This window comes from Amaranthus tricolor, chromosome 9 (genome assembly GCF_026212465.1).
Source record: "Amaranthus tricolor cultivar Red isolate AtriRed21 chromosome 9, ASM2621246v1, whole genome shotgun sequence".
Classification (NCBI taxonomy): Eukaryota; Viridiplantae; Streptophyta; class Magnoliopsida; order Caryophyllales; family Amaranthaceae; genus Amaranthus; species Amaranthus tricolor.
Window position 1 is genome coordinate 23,655,085 of NC_080055.1, and position 19,202 is coordinate 23,674,286.

At 33.2% G+C, this 19,202-nt stretch overlaps 1 protein-coding gene across 4 annotated transcripts; it reads left to right on the plus strand.

Annotated features, from left to right (window-relative positions):
- Window positions 1-9,981: 9,981 nt before the first annotated feature.
- Window positions 9,982-19,183, plus strand: LOC130824538 (auxin response factor 19-like). 4 transcript variants are annotated; one of them, XM_057689590.1, is made up of 13 exons: window positions 9,982-11,272; window positions 11,708-11,817; window positions 11,906-12,001; window positions 12,657-12,713; window positions 12,785-12,940; window positions 13,033-13,117; window positions 13,845-13,935; window positions 14,155-14,319; window positions 14,405-14,600; window positions 15,146-15,284; window positions 15,369-17,125; window positions 18,140-18,330; window positions 18,429-19,183. In XM_057689590.1, exons 1-13 carry the CDS (start codon window positions 11,260-11,262, stop codon window positions 18,607-18,609), a joined length of 3,237 nt encoding a protein of 1,078 aa, XP_057545573.1. In that variant the 5' UTR covers window positions 9,982-11,259; the 3' UTR covers window positions 18,610-19,183. The 4 variants fall into 4 exon arrangements, with proteins under 4 accessions (XP_057545573.1, XP_057545572.1, XP_057545574.1 ...); XM_057689589.1 differs by having other exon boundaries at window positions 9,982-10,675; XM_057689591.1 differs by lacking the exon at window positions 9,982-11,272 and adding an exon at window positions 11,279-11,549.
- Window positions 19,184-19,202: the final 19 nt, after the last annotated feature.

Sequence of the window (19,202 nt, forward strand, 5' to 3'; positions counted from 1 at the left end):
GTGATGCTAGTTGAGTGTTATGAGTTGTTATACTTGGAAACGAGTATGTGATGGGTCTTAGTTGGAGACTTATTGGGATGGGTCTTGGTTGGAGACTTTTCGGGATGTATGGCTTATGCTTGAGCTTTGCATCGGGTTTGGCTTGAGAATGGTTTTGCTTCACTATGGTTTGATGAGGTAGTGGTTGACTACATGTTCTCGTCAAGGTGGAGATTATTGAAATATAGTGACTCGAACAAGTCATCATATGGGACGAAGAAGACCTCCGCGGGGCGCGGAGCTGTCTTTGCCTTGATCCGCAGGGCGCGTAATACTCCGCGGGGCACGGAGTTGCTTCTGATCTCACTCTACGGCTCGCGTAGTTTTACACGGCTCGCGTAATGGTGGTTTCTTGGCACGTTTTTGGCTGGTTACTCTTAGTATTTGACTGTTTTTTGTATTTTCTTAACCCTAATTTCTTTTTATTATGAGGTATACTATATAAAGGCCCCATGTAATTAGAATTAGAATGAAGATGCAATGCAAAACACAAAGTGAGGAAACTAAGAGAGAAAAAGCTTGGAGAGCCATTATTGTGGTTTCTCGTGTTCATCTTGTAATCTCCCGGTTTATAGTGAAAAGTTTACTCTCGGTGCCGGTGGATGTAGCTATCACGTTGATAGTGAACCACGTTAATTTCTCGGTGTGATTTTCTTTATTGTTTGTTTGAATCTTTATTGTTTCATTATTGTTTTCAATCTTTGCTTCCGCTGTCGCACAACACATTCTACAAATCGTTTAAGGAAAATAAGTAAGAACCCAAGCGTAGTCGAAGGCTGGTCAGCAAATCATGATGAACAAAAGCTTGTATGAACAGTCATTTTGAAATTGATTGAAATTAAAATTGAGCACAAAACCTGTTAGACCCCAAAAAAAAAAACCCAATTTTTTACACTGATTGTTGAAAATATACTCAAACCCTAAAAACATTAATCAAAAACCAAAACTATAAACCAAAATCAACAAAATTTAAAATTAACCGACAACAAGTGTATTGACCAGTAACCTTATAAATTATATATAACACTAATATCCGTAAGCTTTTTTCTTTGCAAACTTTTTATATTATCATAGATTTGTTTACTCTTTTAGTCTTTTGCTTATATGTGTTAAGACTCAGATTCAAGTGCTTCTTAGAGATATGGTTGCTGGGAAGTCTAGTGTCGTTCTTCGTTTTGTTAATGGTCAATTCCTCGACTTTTAGGTGAGTTTTTTTTATATCACCCATCCTTTTTCTATATAACAGATCATAACATTAGCGGCCTTCTACAACTAAACAACAGCGCTACTACAATACCTACTTTTGCCTTTTATTTTAACAATTTTTTCATTCCTATACAAACAGTACTTCTCTACACTTTTATAATTGTAGACTGCAGCTAATACTAATTTCTCATTCTTAAACACACAACACGAGTTCCCATTGTCTTTACTCGTGGCAACTCAGAATTTGACCCGTTCTTGGCAGTCTTAAGTTCACTGGTAGATATTCTTCCACTTCATACTGAAATACTGATTTATCAAAATGATCCTTCAATTCAATTCCCTAATTTATTTTCCAACCTGAATAGAACCATTAGCACAATATTTAACAATATTTTTCATAGTAATTTTTCTATAAAAAGTAAAGTTAAATAGTGTGATAATATTTTATTTGGGTTGAAAAAAAAATCCAGGAGAAGAATGGAAAAATCACTTTGATAAATCAGTATTTCAATGTGAAGCGGATGAATATCTGTTAATGAAGATAAGACAGCCAGTTAACGGGTCAAGTTCCAAATTGACATGGTCGACAACACTTAGAACTCGCGTTGTACATTTAAGAATGAGAAATTAGCATTGCTTCTAGGCTACAATCATAAAACTGGAAAGAGTATTGTTCATATAGGCTTGCGAATAATATTAAATTAATAAGTGAAAGTAGGAGTTGTATAGTAACATTACTGTTATGCTAAAGAAGGCTTTTAATATTATGATTATTAATATAGAAAAAATAGGGGGATATATTTCATTGAGATCTAAGTACTCTAGAATAGGTTTTTAAGCAAGACTTAACAACTAACAAAATCAGATTCTAAGAATAGGACCTGATGTAGAACATAGTAAGTAAAATTCGAAGAAATAAGGATGGAAAAAAGCTTAGTGGTAATAGTCGGTTGTTGAGATTTTTGCATTATGTGCGTATTAGATAGTATGAATTGTGGAATGGTTTGATTAAATTTTGATTGATTTTTATTAGTGGGTATGAGAATTGAGGTTTGAATGTTGTTTTGTGGTTAAATTGGGTTGTGAGTTTTATACTTTGAAGAGTAAATTGTGATTCTTTTGAACATTTATTTGTTTGAATTATATGTAAGGGTATGTGATTTGAGCTAGAAATGGGGTTTATTTTAGATCATGAGACTTATGCTATGAAGAAAGTGTTCATACAAAACAATCAGCAACTTTAAATTTTTATTAGTCAATATTTATTCAATCATTATAACTTATTGTATGTGAAGACTTCAAAAGGTAAATTAACACCACATGCTATTTGCTTTACAGCGTTTCCTTTTCTTTTGCTGGAACAAATCAAAAATTACAAACATTCCTTTTGTCTTTGCTTATTTCCAAAATCAAATTAATACCCACATCACAAAATGCAGAATCTGACATGAATTTTTAATCTTTTTCCTAATTTTTACATTGTTCAATGGATTGTCAAAATCGAAAACTCAGGTGGCAGCAGCCTCAGGAAGCAATGCAGCTGATAGATCACCACTTCTGGGCTTGAAATCAAAGATGTCAAAAACATGACGAACATTCTCGAATCGTGGATTGGAACAAATTTCTGTGATGGAAGCTGGGAAGGTGTGGGGTGTAACCCATCAACCGAAAAAGTCACTACTCTACAATTGCAGAAACTCGTGAGTGACAGTAATACTAATGATATATACATGGATGGCCTTTAGTCGTCTGCTTTAGGTAACTTAAAATTCCTTGGTACTAAAGTACAAAAGATACAGTTACTCAGTAATCATTTTTTGAGTCAGTGTATAATGTGGACGATCAATTCTTTCACTACATTATATGTTACTCAGTAATCATTTTTTGAGTCAGTGTAATACTAATGATATATGTTTCTACATAACATCCACAGATCAACCTCATGTATGAGGATGATCGCCCTGTAGAAGCTTAAGGTGTAGGAAGAAAAGTGCTTGATAGGGTTCCGAAAACATGTGACACGGAGTTGTCCAGCAAGAGCTTTGCTTATGATGGTTGAAAGAGTTTGCTTATTGTAGGAACACTGCGTTGTTCTGGATGAAGTCACTTCAGTTAGGTAATGAATCTCATGGATCTGAGTAAAATTTAGATTTTGAGTTTCTCAAACTTGAAATTAGTATTTACAACATTTTATTTTATCAGAATTGGTGTGGTTCTACTGATGTTGTACTCAAATTAGGATTTTATCAGGAAATTCTACTGATGAGGTTTTTGCTTTAAAGCTCTACTCTTTCCTTTGGGTTATCTTCACTAGGATTTGTCCATTTTAAGAAGCTATGCTTGGTTATTGGATGAATTAGTTGTTTGTTTGTGTAGATTGCTTCCTGTTTACATTGACTGTTTAGGGTTTTTCTCTACCTTTTAAGATATAGCTTCCCTCAATTGTATATTGTTTCAACTAAAATATTCGATCATTTAGTTCCACTCTCAAATTTTGTTAATGGTATTGCCTTAATTTTTTATGGGTTTTTTACATTTATACGTAGTGAAGTATTTCACATGAGCGTTTATCTATTAATTAATTATTTAATCATTTGTTGTTCGAATTCTATCTTTGAATGTTAGTAAAACAAATTGTTGGGTAAAGTTTCATAAGTTAAAAAGTGTTAGAACGGCATAAAATACTTTTTTCTCTTAATGAGAACAATTTAACTATTAATTGACAAAAAAAAATTTTATAATATATCATATCGAATTACAATACCTAATAAGTAATTTTAAACTTATTTTCTCATAAATGTTATTTTTTTCATAGACTCTAATTTATACAAACTACTAACGTCAAACTTAGCAATGTATATTGAAGGTCACGCGCCCACTCTACTAGTAATGGTAAAAGGAGTACTTGGCTATATATTCTTTTGATAAGCTCAAATTTAAGAATAGAGTGATTAGACTCCACATTCATAATGGTGCACGTAAAAATGTCTCGTTGAAGAACCTACAAAGGAGTGAAATTTTGATGAAAGGTGTCACCTCACTTTAATCCAAGTGGATATCCACATTACATGACCTCCCCACAAAGATATTGTCGGATCACCTGGATGGAGACCCTAATTCAAGTGGGTCCATTTCATATTCTCCCTCTCACTTAATTTTTGTTTGCAAATATATTAGTCTAGGACAACTGGACAACCAACATTGTAGACTTCTAAAAGCTAATTCGTCTATTTTCTTATTTTGCATAACTTACAAAATAAGTAAAATTTAGCAAAAAAAAAAAAAAAAAATTAGATTAGAGAATCAGATAGAAAATAAAAAATGAGTGGTTAAAATGGAGAGAAAATATAAATTTATAGATGAAATTAAAAGAAGAAAAGTGAAATCATTGCCAAAAAAAAGTGTAAAATCAGGAGGAGAAATTAAAATAAAACACGGTGCAAATTAAGAGAGCAGAGAAAATATATATATTTATCAACTAAAGTTTCAAAAATTATACTCCCTCCTATTCAGCTTATGTGTCCCATTTCCTTTTATGGTCAAGTCACCTTAATTGTCCCATTTCTATTTTTGGTATGGATTTTTGACTTTTATGCCCTTAGTAACTTTATCCTATTTTCAATTATACCCTCCATTACTCATACTAATTTTCCTCCCTTACATTAAAAAACCCATAATACCACTCTCTTTCCTACCCTTAGGGTCCCATTTTTTACTTTCCTTAAAATCCGTGAAAAGTCAAATGGGACTCCTAAGATGAATAAGAGGGAGTATATAATTTATTTGTTAGGGATATTTTGAAAACATGATCTACCTCTGTTTATTTTTTTAACTTTATTAGTTGTGTGATGTAAATTTAGCTTACAAACTCATAAATAAATGCTTAGAAAAATTTAAAATTGACAATGAATTATATATATAAGATGCATGGTATGTATCATGGGTAATTCTAGGCCTATTTAAGGTGTTCGACTGCCTAAGGTCCTAGAAAACAAGAGTCTCGTATATTAATAAACTCCTTATGGTTAATCAGTCAAGTGCACCTTAGTTGATAACGTATCTTCCTATGATATTGTTGGTTAGTAGTTTAAAATCTACCAACATTAAATTTTTACAAATATTTCGATTACTACTTTACTACTAATAATCGACAAAGAATAATTTTTTAAAATCAAAAAAAAATCTAACTCCTATAATATTTGCTTCCCTCCTAGTTTGTATGAAAAAATGATGTTAAAACAAAGATGAAAATGTTGAGTGTGGTGATGAAGTCATATAGTTGTCTCCATAGGTATAAACATGTCCCAATTTAATAAAGTTTTAAAAAATACATAATTAATTAATTAATTAATAATATTGTGGTTTGGAGCAATGTGGACGTTATAGAAAAGTGTTTTTACCATGTCGGCATTGGGCCAAAGCTACGCTACGTATTGCCTGCCAATGCCTTCTTCCAACACCAACAACTAAGAATTTTAGATCTACCATTTCATCAATGTACGGTTATCTATATTAATTATTAACAATAATAAATAAATAAAAATGTTAATTTTTACGAATGAAATACATAAGACATAATAATAATAATAATAATAATATTATTATTATTATTATTATTAATAATATTAATATTAATAATAATAATAATAATAATAATAATAATAATAATAATAATAATAATAATAATGAGACTTTTAAATACTAAGTTTGGTAAGAAATTGATTTTTAGTGTAAAACAAAATGGAGTATATGCAATGTAGGAGAGGAGTTTTTGGGATTACATTATTTTATAATTGATTTTAAATGAATTAATTACGATTATTGATTGATTTGAAAGATTTTAATTTTCTTTTTTTCAGTATTATAATAATTATGCGAGGTAATTATTATGAGACTGATATCCAATGCCTAATTGTACAGCTGAATTATTCAGCTGCCTTAAAAGCTAATAAAACAACTAACATTTTTAATTGGTTAAATAAATCAACTAAAAAAGCATCAATCAACTGCCAATTATCATATATCAAACATCTTTAATAGCTGACTAATATACTTAACTCAAAATATTTTAAAAAAAAAATTACGACAAAGTATATACTTCATGCATGAAGTGGACAGTTGTGGTTATGTATAGTTGATTGTGGATATGATGCAATCTTAGGTCAATGAAAGAACAAAACATGAATGACAAGGCATTCTTGTCACCTTAACAAAGAAAGAACATACACATTACACAAACCTTGAGAAGAGTATTAACTTTGAGATTCTAAGAATAATACATGCCAATTGCCAATGAAATAAAACCTTGATTAAGTAATTCACTTTTTATGTTCTTATTTTGACTAAAATTAAACATCCATTTTAGTTATGTTTCTTAATGCTCATTGTGGGACACTAATCACATGGATTAAGCTTTTTGCTAATCCCAAGAATTTAATTTAAGATTGACAAGAATAAGAATCTTAAGTAAGTTTATGTGGGGAATAATCTCATGATTAGCCTAAGTGGGACAACAAAAACAAAAAAAATTTAAAAAAAAAAAGAAAAGGAAAATTCAAGTGTGTTTTTGTGCTTTCTTGTTTCATCTTTGTTTCCCTATTCCTTTGCTTTTCAATCTCTTGGAAGTCCCATGTGCAACCCTAACATGGTATCATTTGGTTGGCGTGTCCACTGCCACGTGACCCCCTTAATTTTATTTATATTGAATGTAAATTACAGTGTATTACGAAATAAATTTAATCAAAAATTTGAGTTGATGATTAAAAGAATATGGATTTATACTGTTATGTAAGGGTGCAATTTTGTGTTTCGTATTAGTGTGCCACAAAGGAAGAAAGTTGCCTTAAGAAAGCGAATTTCCGAGTACGACATACTACTAAAACTTTTTTAAGGTTAATACACTCACCCTTACACGTAGTGTATATGATCCCTAATTATGAACACATTAAAACACCCTAATTATGAACATAATTAGGTCATACGATATAAAAGATTATAATGTGCTGAAAAATTCAACTGACATAAAAATCACACCTTGTAACCAGACTTTATCTAAACAAAATTATGTAAATATTATGTAAATATCATTAGACGATACATAGTTAGGCCATATGATAAAAGATCTTCTCGTTTTTCGCCCATTAAATATTATGTAAATTCATTTATTAAATATGATTTAAATTAATTTATTTTCAAAAAAGTTCAAAACAATTTCACTTTAAAACCATAATGTGGTGGTGTATGTACCTTTCGTAAGTAACCCTCCCAATTGGAAGGTTGAAATTAATTTCAATCCTAAATTCTCCAATCGTATTTGGTTAAAGATTATAAAATATTAATATTAGTAAAATTTATATTGAAACAAATTAAATAAGATTAAGATTTTATTTAACTCTGTTTTAACTTCTATTAAGAAAGAAATACATATAAAAAAAATTTGTGAATAGTTGGAGGGTTTATATAGTTGTGACATTAAAAAATCTTAAATTGTTACTTTTAATAATAATAATAATAAAAGGTAAATGATACTCTCAGTACCTGCACAAGGCAGGGTTTGGATGGGGGTTTTCTTTTTCTTTGTCCCCCAAGAAGAGAGTAAAGAGAGATGCGCGCAGTCAAGAAACCTCTCAATTGATACCTACGTTTTAGTAAAGGTCGAATCCCAAACCTTTTGCTCCACATGCAGATGCTCTATCCATTAAGCCACAAGCGCTTTTAATAATAATAATAATAATAATAATAATAATAATAATGTGATCGTACTAATGCAGACCACTTTTAATAGAAAGTTAACACTTTAGCTGGAAACCCTATTTCTCCAATTTCTAATTTTAAAACTAAAGAAACACGTACGTACTTAACCCCATATGAACTTAATTAGAATTATTTTGACTTTAATTTAAAATCTCAAGTACCATAATTGAACTAAAATCAAATACTCTTATTATTTTAAATACTATTCTTTCCTATTCATTTCGAAGATAATATTAGGAATATTCTATATAAAAGAGAAATTAACATAGTTCATCATGAATAAACAAAAAGTTGTGAAATCATTTTATATATTAAAATTTTCTAATAGTATAGAATTTTAATATATATTTTTATAATATTTTATTAAGTGAATTATTAAATATTAAGAGTCGAATTAATATAAAAAAAATTAAAAAAAAAGCAAATATAACCAACATTATAAAACTGAAGGAGTACTAGTGATCAAGTTATTATAAGTACTTATATTACATATTCGAATAGACGGTTTTACCGTGAGACATGCCTCATATTTGGGTTAAATAACCTCGTAATAAAAACTTTTAGCTTATAGACTTATTATTTTGAGATTGTCTCATCGTGAGACGGTCTCATACAAGATGAGCTATTTGAATAATTAATTGGATATTACTAACTAAAAATTATATGATGATTAAGCTGTGTTTACGTGATGTATGGTTCAACTCCGATGTTTTAACTAATGCAAATGGAGGAGCAATTTAGGGGAAAGATAACCATAAATCAATAATTATATTATGTAATCAATAATGACTACTAAACTAGATAGAGAATTATATTTTATCTTGGTTAGAATATTTGCCATTTTTTTTAAGTTTAGGTCTTAATTTTATTATTGTTTTCTAATTCTTTTCCTTAAGTCTATTTTGTACTAAAAAAAAACCATCGTTTATAAGTTATAAGTGAAATTGAAAAAGTTATTTTGCTCAACTTTATTCATGGACTCAAGTTATAATCTTATTTTTCAACAATAATAAAAAAAAAGGATTTTTAATCTATAATTTTTCTAAATATTTTCATTAATAGCTATTAAATATAATTAAGTAAATATTAATGCAACTACCTAATCTAACATGTCGATCAATTAACAAATATAATCAACAAATAACAACTAACAACAATAGTTAACACTAATCGACAATCAACTAAATACCTCAAAAGCAAAAGAAAGAGTAACTAAATTTATACAAGACTTTTAATTTAATATTATTTCAATTAAAATAAGTATTATTTTTATCATGAAAAAAATCTAAATTTATTTTCCACATAGTTGTCTCTCTGTCTTCCATTGGCCTATTCAATAATAAAAAAATATAAATTAAAAAAAAAGAAGAGCATGCTTTGGGGGGATGAAAGGAGAAAGTAAAGGTAGAAAGTTGAGAATTGAGAGGTAGGGGTTAAGCAAAAACATAAAAAAAAAAAAATCAAATACAAGAATAAAAGAAAACTTATGAGTAAAGAAGCCAATATAAAAATTTATAAACAAATTTCTAGAGAATTGAATTTTGAATCGCATCGAATATAAATTAGTTTTTAAATTTGATTTCAGCTATTTTTATAAGAGATTGCTATTTGATGAGATAACTTCAAATAAGTTTACATTCACAAAATATATATTAGATAGACTATTTAACTCATGTATAAAACATTTTCTCAATAAAACCGTCGCACACAACAATTATCGTTTAATTTGTAGTGTCTTTTTATTCCCACGACCTATATATTTATATGAGGTAGCCTACGTAAATAACGGTGATTTGTAATATTGATAAATTACCCAAGAATTTGATAGGATGAGACTTTTAGGATTTTATTTTATCCTTTTTTGTTTTGTTTACTATATTGATATTTATTTTTGTCTTTTTATGATGATTTACAAATTACGACCATGATTAGAAATTTTTCATATTTATAATTATTTATATTAACTAAAAATAAAATGAGAAAAACTAAAGAGTAGAGTAGTGGAGGGACCTCCGACCTGTTCCAGTCTGTTGAATGTCGGCTTCTTCCCCCCTTATTTTCTAGTACTACTTCAAAACCTTTTTTCCATTTCCTTTCCCAATTTTTTCTCTTTTTCCTTAATCTTACAATAATCAGATATTTTTCTCCTCCCTCTATGGAATTACCGTTTCTTTTTCTTCTAAAACTCTATCTTGAACTAAAAATCACTCCTTTCCTACCCAACAAGATTCTTTATTTTTAACTGATTTTTTAAATTTTTGACTATTTATAGTTTTACCACTCTTTTTTGAGGAATATGTGATTCAAAGAAGTGGGTTTTAATTTTATTGCTATTTAATGAAGTTTGAAGTTATTATCACTTCAATTTGATTGGTTGAAGAAGCTTCTGATCTCCTTGATCTTTGGAGTAGCTTCTATCCATTAATTGGGTATTTTGTTGGGTTGATTTTGATGAAACTGGAGCTGAAATGGTTGTGTAAATTGAGCTTAAATTAGTGATTAATATGATTGGAATGGTGAAAACAATGCTGGGTTTGATTGTTTTCTGTTTAAAATTGTAGTAAAGAAGAAAAAGATTATTTTTTTGGGTAATTATTTTGTGGGTTTGATTGTTGAAAGTGGGTTTTTGCAATCATGAAAGCTCCTACAAATGGTGTCATTGCTCACTCTGGAGAAGGTGATGAAGCTTAATTTTAATAATAATTTATTATTTCTTTTTATTGTTTGATATTTTTATTGAGTTGGGTTTAATCTTGTTTTTATTTGGAATTATAATTTCCCAAAATTTCATTTTTTGCAAGATTTTGGGTGATAGTTTTGTTGATGGTTTGATTGAATTTCTGTGGTGATTTATTTGGAATATAATTTCCCAAATATTTATTTAAAATTATAAGCCCTTTTTATTTTGATTAGCAAAAGTATTTTATCTTTTTGGTGCTTGGCATCAATATTTTGGCTTTGTGCTTACCTTTGTTGTTTGCATATATCCTGAAGCATAAAAGAACATAATCCATCCAAAATAAGGAGAAAATAAAAAGAAAATTCAAAATAAAACAGAAAGAAAGAAAGAAAAAAGGAGAGCATAATCAATAACAGGATAAAGATTGAAGTTGACATTTTTGTTCCACTTGCAACTCTAAAGGAGCCCTGAAACTCCTGCTTTCATCTATCTTTTTCAATACCTCTAGCCATTATTATTTCTTTGCTAATAGAATACTTCTATGTTTATCAATATATCTAACTGTTTCCAATTTACAAGATATGTGTATCATAGGTATTGATTTTTGTAATTTGTAATATATCTGGGTTTTTTTTTTCCAAGTTACTTACTGTTGTAATTCTCTTTATGGGTTTTCTGGGTTTTGTCAAATAACCAACTCAAATAAAAGTGTAAGTTTTTGTTGAGTTGGTTTCTTGACATCATATCAGAAGCCAACGTGACGGAAGGTTATAGTTTCGAATTTGATCCACCTCTTATTACTTCAAGTAGACTATTTAGCGCTGGTTATGAGAGAGCCTATGTTGCATCCATGCATCTAGTTTGTTTAGGGGTAAGATAGAGTATATAAGATATGATGGGGTTTCAACCATCAGCTTAAACTTTTAGTTGATTTGGTTTTTTTGACATCAGTGTTCAGGTTGTGAAATTACCTGCTTTTAGGTGTCCTATGTTGACCATTCTCTTAACTCTATGTTTGTTGAATATTAGAGGGAAAAGCTATAAATTCAGAGTTGTGGCATGCCTGTGCTGGACCGCTTGTTGCTGTGCCTCCTGTTGGAAGTCTTGTTGTTTACTTTCCACAAGGCCATAGCGAGCAAGTATGTCATTTTCCTCACGTTAGCTATGTCGTGAATGCGAAGTTTTTATTACTAACAAAACATTATTCTACAATCTTGGTGATTATAGGTAGCAGCTTCTATGCAAAAGGAGACTGATGGCATTCCAAGCTATCCAAATCTTCCATCTAAGTTGATTTGCATGCTCCACAATGTCACATTACATGTATGGAAGTATTCATATTTCTCACCATATTGTACCTCCTTTTATTTGAATGAAAAGTTGCTATCCTTCTTGAGCTTTGGATTGCTGTTAATCTTCGCCCGTCTTTTTCAGTTTATGATGGTGTGAGGTTATTGGCTGTTTGGTAGGCGGTTATAAATTGCGGTATTGGTCAGTTTTGTAAAGAGAATCTATGCATATGTCTGTAGCTATAGAGCTTCGTCCTTGAATATGTGTTTTTCATAAATTCAATTTCCTTTACGTTAACCCGTGTGGTGATGTATATTTTATGTGGAAAAAATTCGTCTGGTGATGTATATTCATTACCGGTGATTCCATCCAGTGTAACAAAATTCGCTAGCTAATTCGCTTTTCAAATTCGCGATTCGCTCAAATTTGCCAAAGAATAGCCCAAAACCGACCATAATTCGCTTTTCTCGATTCGCGAGGAGATTAGTGAATCATGTGACACTGATTCAATCTATTATTATACTTGCCGAAAACTCCTTAAGTAGATGCAAGTAGATGCTTTATGGAATTTGGCACACTAACTATTTTGTCAATGGAACTGGATGCCATTTGTTACAGATGGTTGTTCTTTTTTCGATTTACATGTTGGTAGTGTCTCATGTTTTATTCTGTTCCCATAATATACCAGGCCGATCCAGAAACCGATGAGGTGTATGCACAAATGACTCTTCAACCTGTTAATAAGGTATGGCCATTGATTATTCGGTTTTTTATTTTTCTTTCCTAGATTTTGAAATTGTTCCTACCATGCTGCAGTATGATAGGGAAGCTTTGCTTCAATCTGAGTTGGCTCTTAAACAAAGCAGGCAGCCTGCCGAGTTCTTCTGCAAAACTCTAACAGCTAGTGACACAAGCACACATGGGGGATTTTCTGTTCCTCGTCGAGCTGCTGATAAGATTTTTCCTCCGTTGGTGAGTTAAGTTTAAATGATCAAAGAATTAGTAAAATGCTTACCATTTTTTCACTACCTTATTATTGTGCTTACCTGAAAGACTATGGATAGGATTTCTCTATGCAACCTCCTGCTCAAGAGCTAATGGCTAAAGATTTACACGGCCAAGCATGGACCTTTCGACATATATATCGAGGTATGCTTAGTTCTGGAGTCGGCATCTTATCTTTGTTGAAGTATTGCATCTCATTGTTTCTTCATGGTCCATCAAAAATCATAGTTTTGATTTTAGATCAGAATCATCTATTGACTGGATTAAATGAATCTCGGGTTTAAACATTTGAAAATTGTAAAAGCAAAGCGTTTCAACAATACAACACACAACATTCCATTACCTCAAAGCGTTACAGATGTTCTAAACTTTGAACAAACTTTAAACATATGTATCTTCCTTCCACTCCAGGTGTTGTTTGTAATGAGCTTTTATTGGTTAACAAATCCAATTGTAAAAAAGGGTAAGAATATATTTTGGATCCTTGGACTGTGTAGTGTGTACATAGCTGAACTTCATAACCATTGCATTACTAGATATATGGAGGTGGTGTTTGGCAAACAACTGAACAAGGGCTGATTTGACTAGCTAATTTTATTAGATGGTTTGACTAGTTGATTTTGAACCTGCTGCTATAAGCAGCTTGTTAAAAAACAGCTTATTCATAACAATAAGTTGTTTCAACCAACTAATTTACCGAATATTAGCATTGACTGGTTTGACCACCCAACCCTCTAAATGTATCAAAGTGAGCTAAAATTGTGCAATAAGCTATTTTCCCAAACACCCCCATAGACTATCTGTTAGTTCATATTCTGCTGAAAACCTGTAAGGATGTGAATTCCTTAATTTTGAACCTTGTCAATTTCAGGCCAGCCAAAAAGACATTTGTTGACTACAGGATGGAGTGTTTTTGTCAGCTCTAAGAGATTATTTGCTGGTGATTCTGTTCTCTTCGTAAGGTATCGGCATGTTCATGTTCGTTCACAAAGAAAAAATAATTTTTTAACATGTATTTTTATAGAAATGAATTGTAGTTATGTGGATAATCATTGGAATTGTTACCAACGATCTCTCATATTGTTTTGCTTTCGTTCGTGTAGCCAACTCTGCATGTTGGGATTAAGACTTTGACATCGTAGTAGTTATTTCTAAACTTATACTTTCTCTTATTGCTGTAGAGATGAAAAATCACATCTTCAATTAGGTATACGGCGTGCAAACAGACAGCAGCCTGCCCTTGCTTCATCTGTTATATCTAGTGACAGCATGCATATCGGAATTCTTGCCGCTGCAGCTCATGCTGCTAGTAATAACAGTCCATTCACAATTTTTTATAATCCGAGGTATTTTACTATAGACACGGCTTAAGTTTTCCCTCGTTCTTTAATGTGTTTCGAGAATGATCTCGGTGATTGACGGACATTACAGGGCTAGTCCAGCTGAGTTTGTAGTTCCCTTGGCTAAGTATAATAAAGCACTATACTCCCAAGTTTCTCTCGGAATGCGATTCAGGATGATGTTTGAAACTGAGGAGTGTGGGGTACGTAGGTACATGGGTACAATAACAGGCATCAGTGACCTTGATCCTCTGCGATGGAAAAACTCTCAGTGGCGTAACCTTCAGGTACTACTAAATCTCTATAAGGCAAAAATCATTGCGATTTCAGTGATGGATGCGATGTTGCAGACGTGGCGCCTCATGGTGTTACAACTCGTTTCGCTGACATCGATATGTGAAATTTTAACTTCAAAAATACATTTTATCTAATATATCAAGTTTTCTTGAACTTATATTTAAATTAAAGCTTATAATAGGTGTTTTAGAGCCTAATACACGTTTAGAGAAAGAATATAATGGATACCATGTTGGAATAACATCATATGATGGTTGTTCCTCCATGATTTTAAATCACAGGTTACATAACGGGGTTTTTCAGTAAGTTTGAATCCTTTATAAAGCAACTATTATGTAACGTAACAACCTCATTTTCAGCATTTTTTATTCTTGAGGATGTGCATATGAGGGTTGTCATGTGCTTCTCCATTTTTATTTGTCTTGTCCGATCTCAACCTTTTGTTTCCTCTTTTATTGGTCGTTTGCTTTTTTCTTGCAAATTTGAACCTTAATGTTACTCTTTGATAAATGACTAACAATTGTCTCATTGATAGGTTGGCTGGGATGAATCTACAACTGGGGAGAGACCAAGTCGAGTTTCCATTTGGGATATTGAGCCCGTTGTCACACCTTTCTACATATGTCCCCCGCCATTTTTCAGACCAAAGTTCCCTAAGCAGCCAGGGATGCCAGGTATGCTGTTAAATTATTAGTTTGCCGCAATAATAACTCGTCAAAATTCTCATATGATTGATCAACAGAGGTTGTGTTTCACAGATGACGAGTCCGACCTGGAGAGCCTGTTTAAGACTGGTATGCCTTGGCTTGGTGATGCCTTTGGCATGAAAGACATGCCTAACTCAATATTTCCCGGCTTGAGTCTGGTCCAGTGGATGAGCATGCAACAAAATAACCAGTTTCCTGGTGCGCAGGCCGGAAATTTCTCATCCATGCATACAGCATCTGCCTTGCACGGCAGCCTGGGTGTCGATGATCCGTCCAAGTTGTTGAACTTCCAAGCTCCATCTCTGTCTATGCCGAATCTTCAGTTCAATAAAGCCGTCCAACAAAATCAAATGAGTCAGGTACAGCAGCAACCTGCATCCTGGTCCCAGCAGCAGCAGCTACAGCAATTGCTGCAGAGTCCTCTTACCTCGCAGCCGCAGCAGCAACAACAGCTGCCGAAGCAACAATTGCAGCAGCAACAACCAGCACCACAAAAGCAGCAAATAACGCAATCGACATTTGTAAACAGTGGTCTTGCTTCACCTAGCCAGAATTTAAGTCAGAATTTGCCTCAGCCTCACATTTACAGTCAGCTTCATCACCTGCCGGTGCTAGGAGTAAATAACCAGACCCCACCAAATATTTCATCCAATAAAGACTCTACACTAACATCATTACCGCCAGATACGCAGTTTCAGCAACAAACAGAACAGCAAGCTAATGTTGTGCAGAGACATCAGCAGCTGCAAGTACAATTGCAGCAGCCTTCACAGCCGTTACTTCAAGAGAGCCTGTCACAGAGGCCGCCTGTCCTACAGAACCTCTCTGAGCATCAGCTTCAACTTCAACTGCTGCAAAAATTACAGCAGCAACCTCAGGCAGAGCAGCAACAACTGCAGCAACATCAACAGCATCATCAGAAATCACACCCTTTGATGTCGTCCACGAGTCCTCAGGTCCAGCCTCAAGTGACATCCCAACTTCGTATTGCTCAGCAAAACCAAATTTTACCGCAGCATCCGTTAATGCAGTATCAGCCACAACAAGTGGGTGTTAGCACTATTCCCACATCCGCGCTTGTGAATTCTACTCCAATAACAGCAGTCCAAAATCAGGGGATGCAGAGAACAAGTGGGATAGTAAGATCTATATCTGGCCCGACCAATGGAGATGCTCCATCGTGCTCTACATCACCGTCCACAAATAACTGCCAGGTTCCTCATTCAAGCTTTTTAACCCGGAATCAGCCTGGGCGGAACTTGTTAGTTGATCATTCCATCGTTGAGCCCAATAGAAGCTTGGTGCAAGATCTTCAAGAGAAGTCTGATATTAGGATCAAGAATGAGATTCAAAGCTCAAAAGTAATAGAGGCGCCAAGAATCAATGGCATCATCACTGATCCATTAGAAGCATCCTCTTCTGTCACTTCATACGGGTTGGACTTGAGTGGATTTCAACAAAATTTATCCCTTCCGAGCTTTGGATTGGATGGTGATGTGCAGTCTCACCCAAGGAATAATCTTCCTCTTTCAACGGGCATGGATGCTTTGACACCGGAAACCTTGTTGTCTAGGGGATTTGACACAGGAAAGGAGCTCCATAATTTGTTTTCTAATTACAATAACGGCCCTACAGACATCGAAACAGAATTGTCAGCTGCTGCAATGACTTCTCAGCCATTTGGGATTCCAAATATCCCGTTCAAGTCAGGGTGTTCGAATGATATAGCAGCAATTAATGATACTGCTGTTTTGGGTGGTGGGATATGGCCGAACCAGACTCAACAACGTATGAGGACATATACAAAGGTTAGTAGTTCTGCTTATGGTTTATATCTATGGTTGGTTGTATAATGCAGGAATGTTATAGTTTGTAGGACAGAATTGTATAGATACAGATATTACTTGACGACAACGATTATCTTCCTATCTCTTGTATAAACAGCATATAGCAATTCTGTTTGTGTCTGGGGTGATGATCTGTGTTTGTTGACTATTATTCAAGTATGGTGCATCCATATTATGTGATTCTAGTTTCATGATGCACAAACACATATTTGTACTTAACTCCTCCCACGGCTCGTTTGGTTGTTGGTATTAAAGGATGAGAATGGTAATGAAAAGCCTGTTTGGTTGTCGGTTTTAAAGGATGGGAATGGTAATGAAAAATTAGTAAAATTTTGTTAAGAATATCTCTTGACAAGTTTAATGAAGATGCTTGTTCTCCCTCAACAATCTCATTTTCTTCACAAAATTCATTTCAATCCATTAACATTTGAAAATGTGGCATTAGGCCATAATGGAAAATTATGGAAATTTTTTTTATGTTTTGATTACCATGGGAATCACATGATACATACCATGAAAATTTATACTACAAATTATTCACATAACCGTTTAATACCAATAACCAAACAGGCGCTAGTGTAATATGGTTACTTGACATGCATTTATCCATATCCTTTGCTATTTGGGCTCTCGACTCTACTGTAGGCGATCCTTGACACTTGGACATATGTATCACTTCATTTGGTTCAAAACTATGTTTTTTTTACATAAAATATTAGGTGGAACACTTGGACACGTATCCGTGTATTTGATAATAAAGTAGATGTGGTAGCGAGTTTCTTTTTTTTTCCGATGGGAAAATCACCTATATATTATATTCTAGTATCTCATGTTATTCCATGTTGTACGAGTTTTACTAGCATGTGTGAATTTTTTAGTCTGTAGGAATGTTGGATATGCTGTTTTATGGTATAGATTGATGGATCTATGTCCTTGGTTATTAACCGTTTCTGCTATGAATTAACTTGTCAAAAGGTGCAAAAGCGTGGCTCAGTTGGTAGATCCATTGACGTCACCCGTTACAAGGGATATGATGAGCTTAGATGTGACCTTGCTCGTATGTTCGGTATCGAAGGACAACTTGAGGATCTTCAAAGATCAGAGTGGAAACTGGTCTATGTAGATCATGAAAATGACATTCTATTGGTCGGAGATGATCCGTGGGAGTAAGTGGAATAAGGCTTCGACGCTTTTCCTATTTTCAGAATTTGTTATTTATTCATCTTACGCCTTTCGGCTTAACATTCTCTTTTCTCAATGGCAGTGAATTCGTGAATTGTGTTCAGAGCATAAAGATACTATCATGTGTTGAGGTGCAGCAGATGAGTTTAGACGGTGATTTGGGTAACGGGCCGATCCCTAACCAAGCTTCTAGTGGTACCGACAGCGGCAATGCATGGAGAGGACACTATGATGACCAATCTGCTGCCTCATTCAATCGATAGGATTTCATGTTCAGACATTCCACATAAAGTCCAGACCAAAAAATGCCCGAGAAATCTCTGGCTGAAGCATACAATTACTGATGCACCATCGAGCTGGATGGTGTATTTTGCACTTACAACACTTCTATGTTAACTACAGCATGCGTAACTACAGCACGTCAATGTTAACTTATATTTCTTTTTAGGAGCTGAGTTTCCGTCATTAGTCTTCTGCATAATGTAGTACCAGAATGGAGCTAGGAGCGGGAAGATAAACTATCGGCCCGTTAGGTAAAGCATGGACCTGGTTTATCTTGCGCCATCGGCATCGCCACCCGATTTGTTTTCTTGCAACCTAATTGTAAAGCTAGTGTTGTGATAGATGTAGTCGTTTTCTTGCGACCTTTTGTAACACTTTCAATATTTATGTAAATGCTATGTAGCTCATCAAGATTTTCGGTAGCCTAGGTAAAGCTGTTTTTCTGTTGGCAAACAATGGAATTTTAGGTATAGTTGAGTTTAATGAAACTTTTCAGATTAGTGTAAACATGATTTTGAGAAATATAATTTTGATTAATTTCCGTTTTCCTTTTTATTTTCTTCATGTAGAGCCA

What these genes read in the sequence shown, in the direction of transcription:
- LOC130824538 (XM_057689589.1), top strand. Translation starts at nt 10,633, where the DNA reads ATGAAAGCTCCTACAAATGGTGTCATTGCTCACTCTGGAGAAG. An exon ending in ACAATTTTTTATAATCCGAG is followed by an intron (nt 14,320 to 14,404) that starts GTATTTTACTAT and finishes CGGACATTACAG; the next exon opens with GGCTAGTCCAGCTGAGTTTG. An exon ending in GTATGAGGACATATACAAAG is followed by an intron (nt 17,126 to 18,139) that starts GTTAGTAGTTCT and finishes ACTTGTCAAAAG; the next exon opens with GTGCAAAAGCGTGGCTCAGT.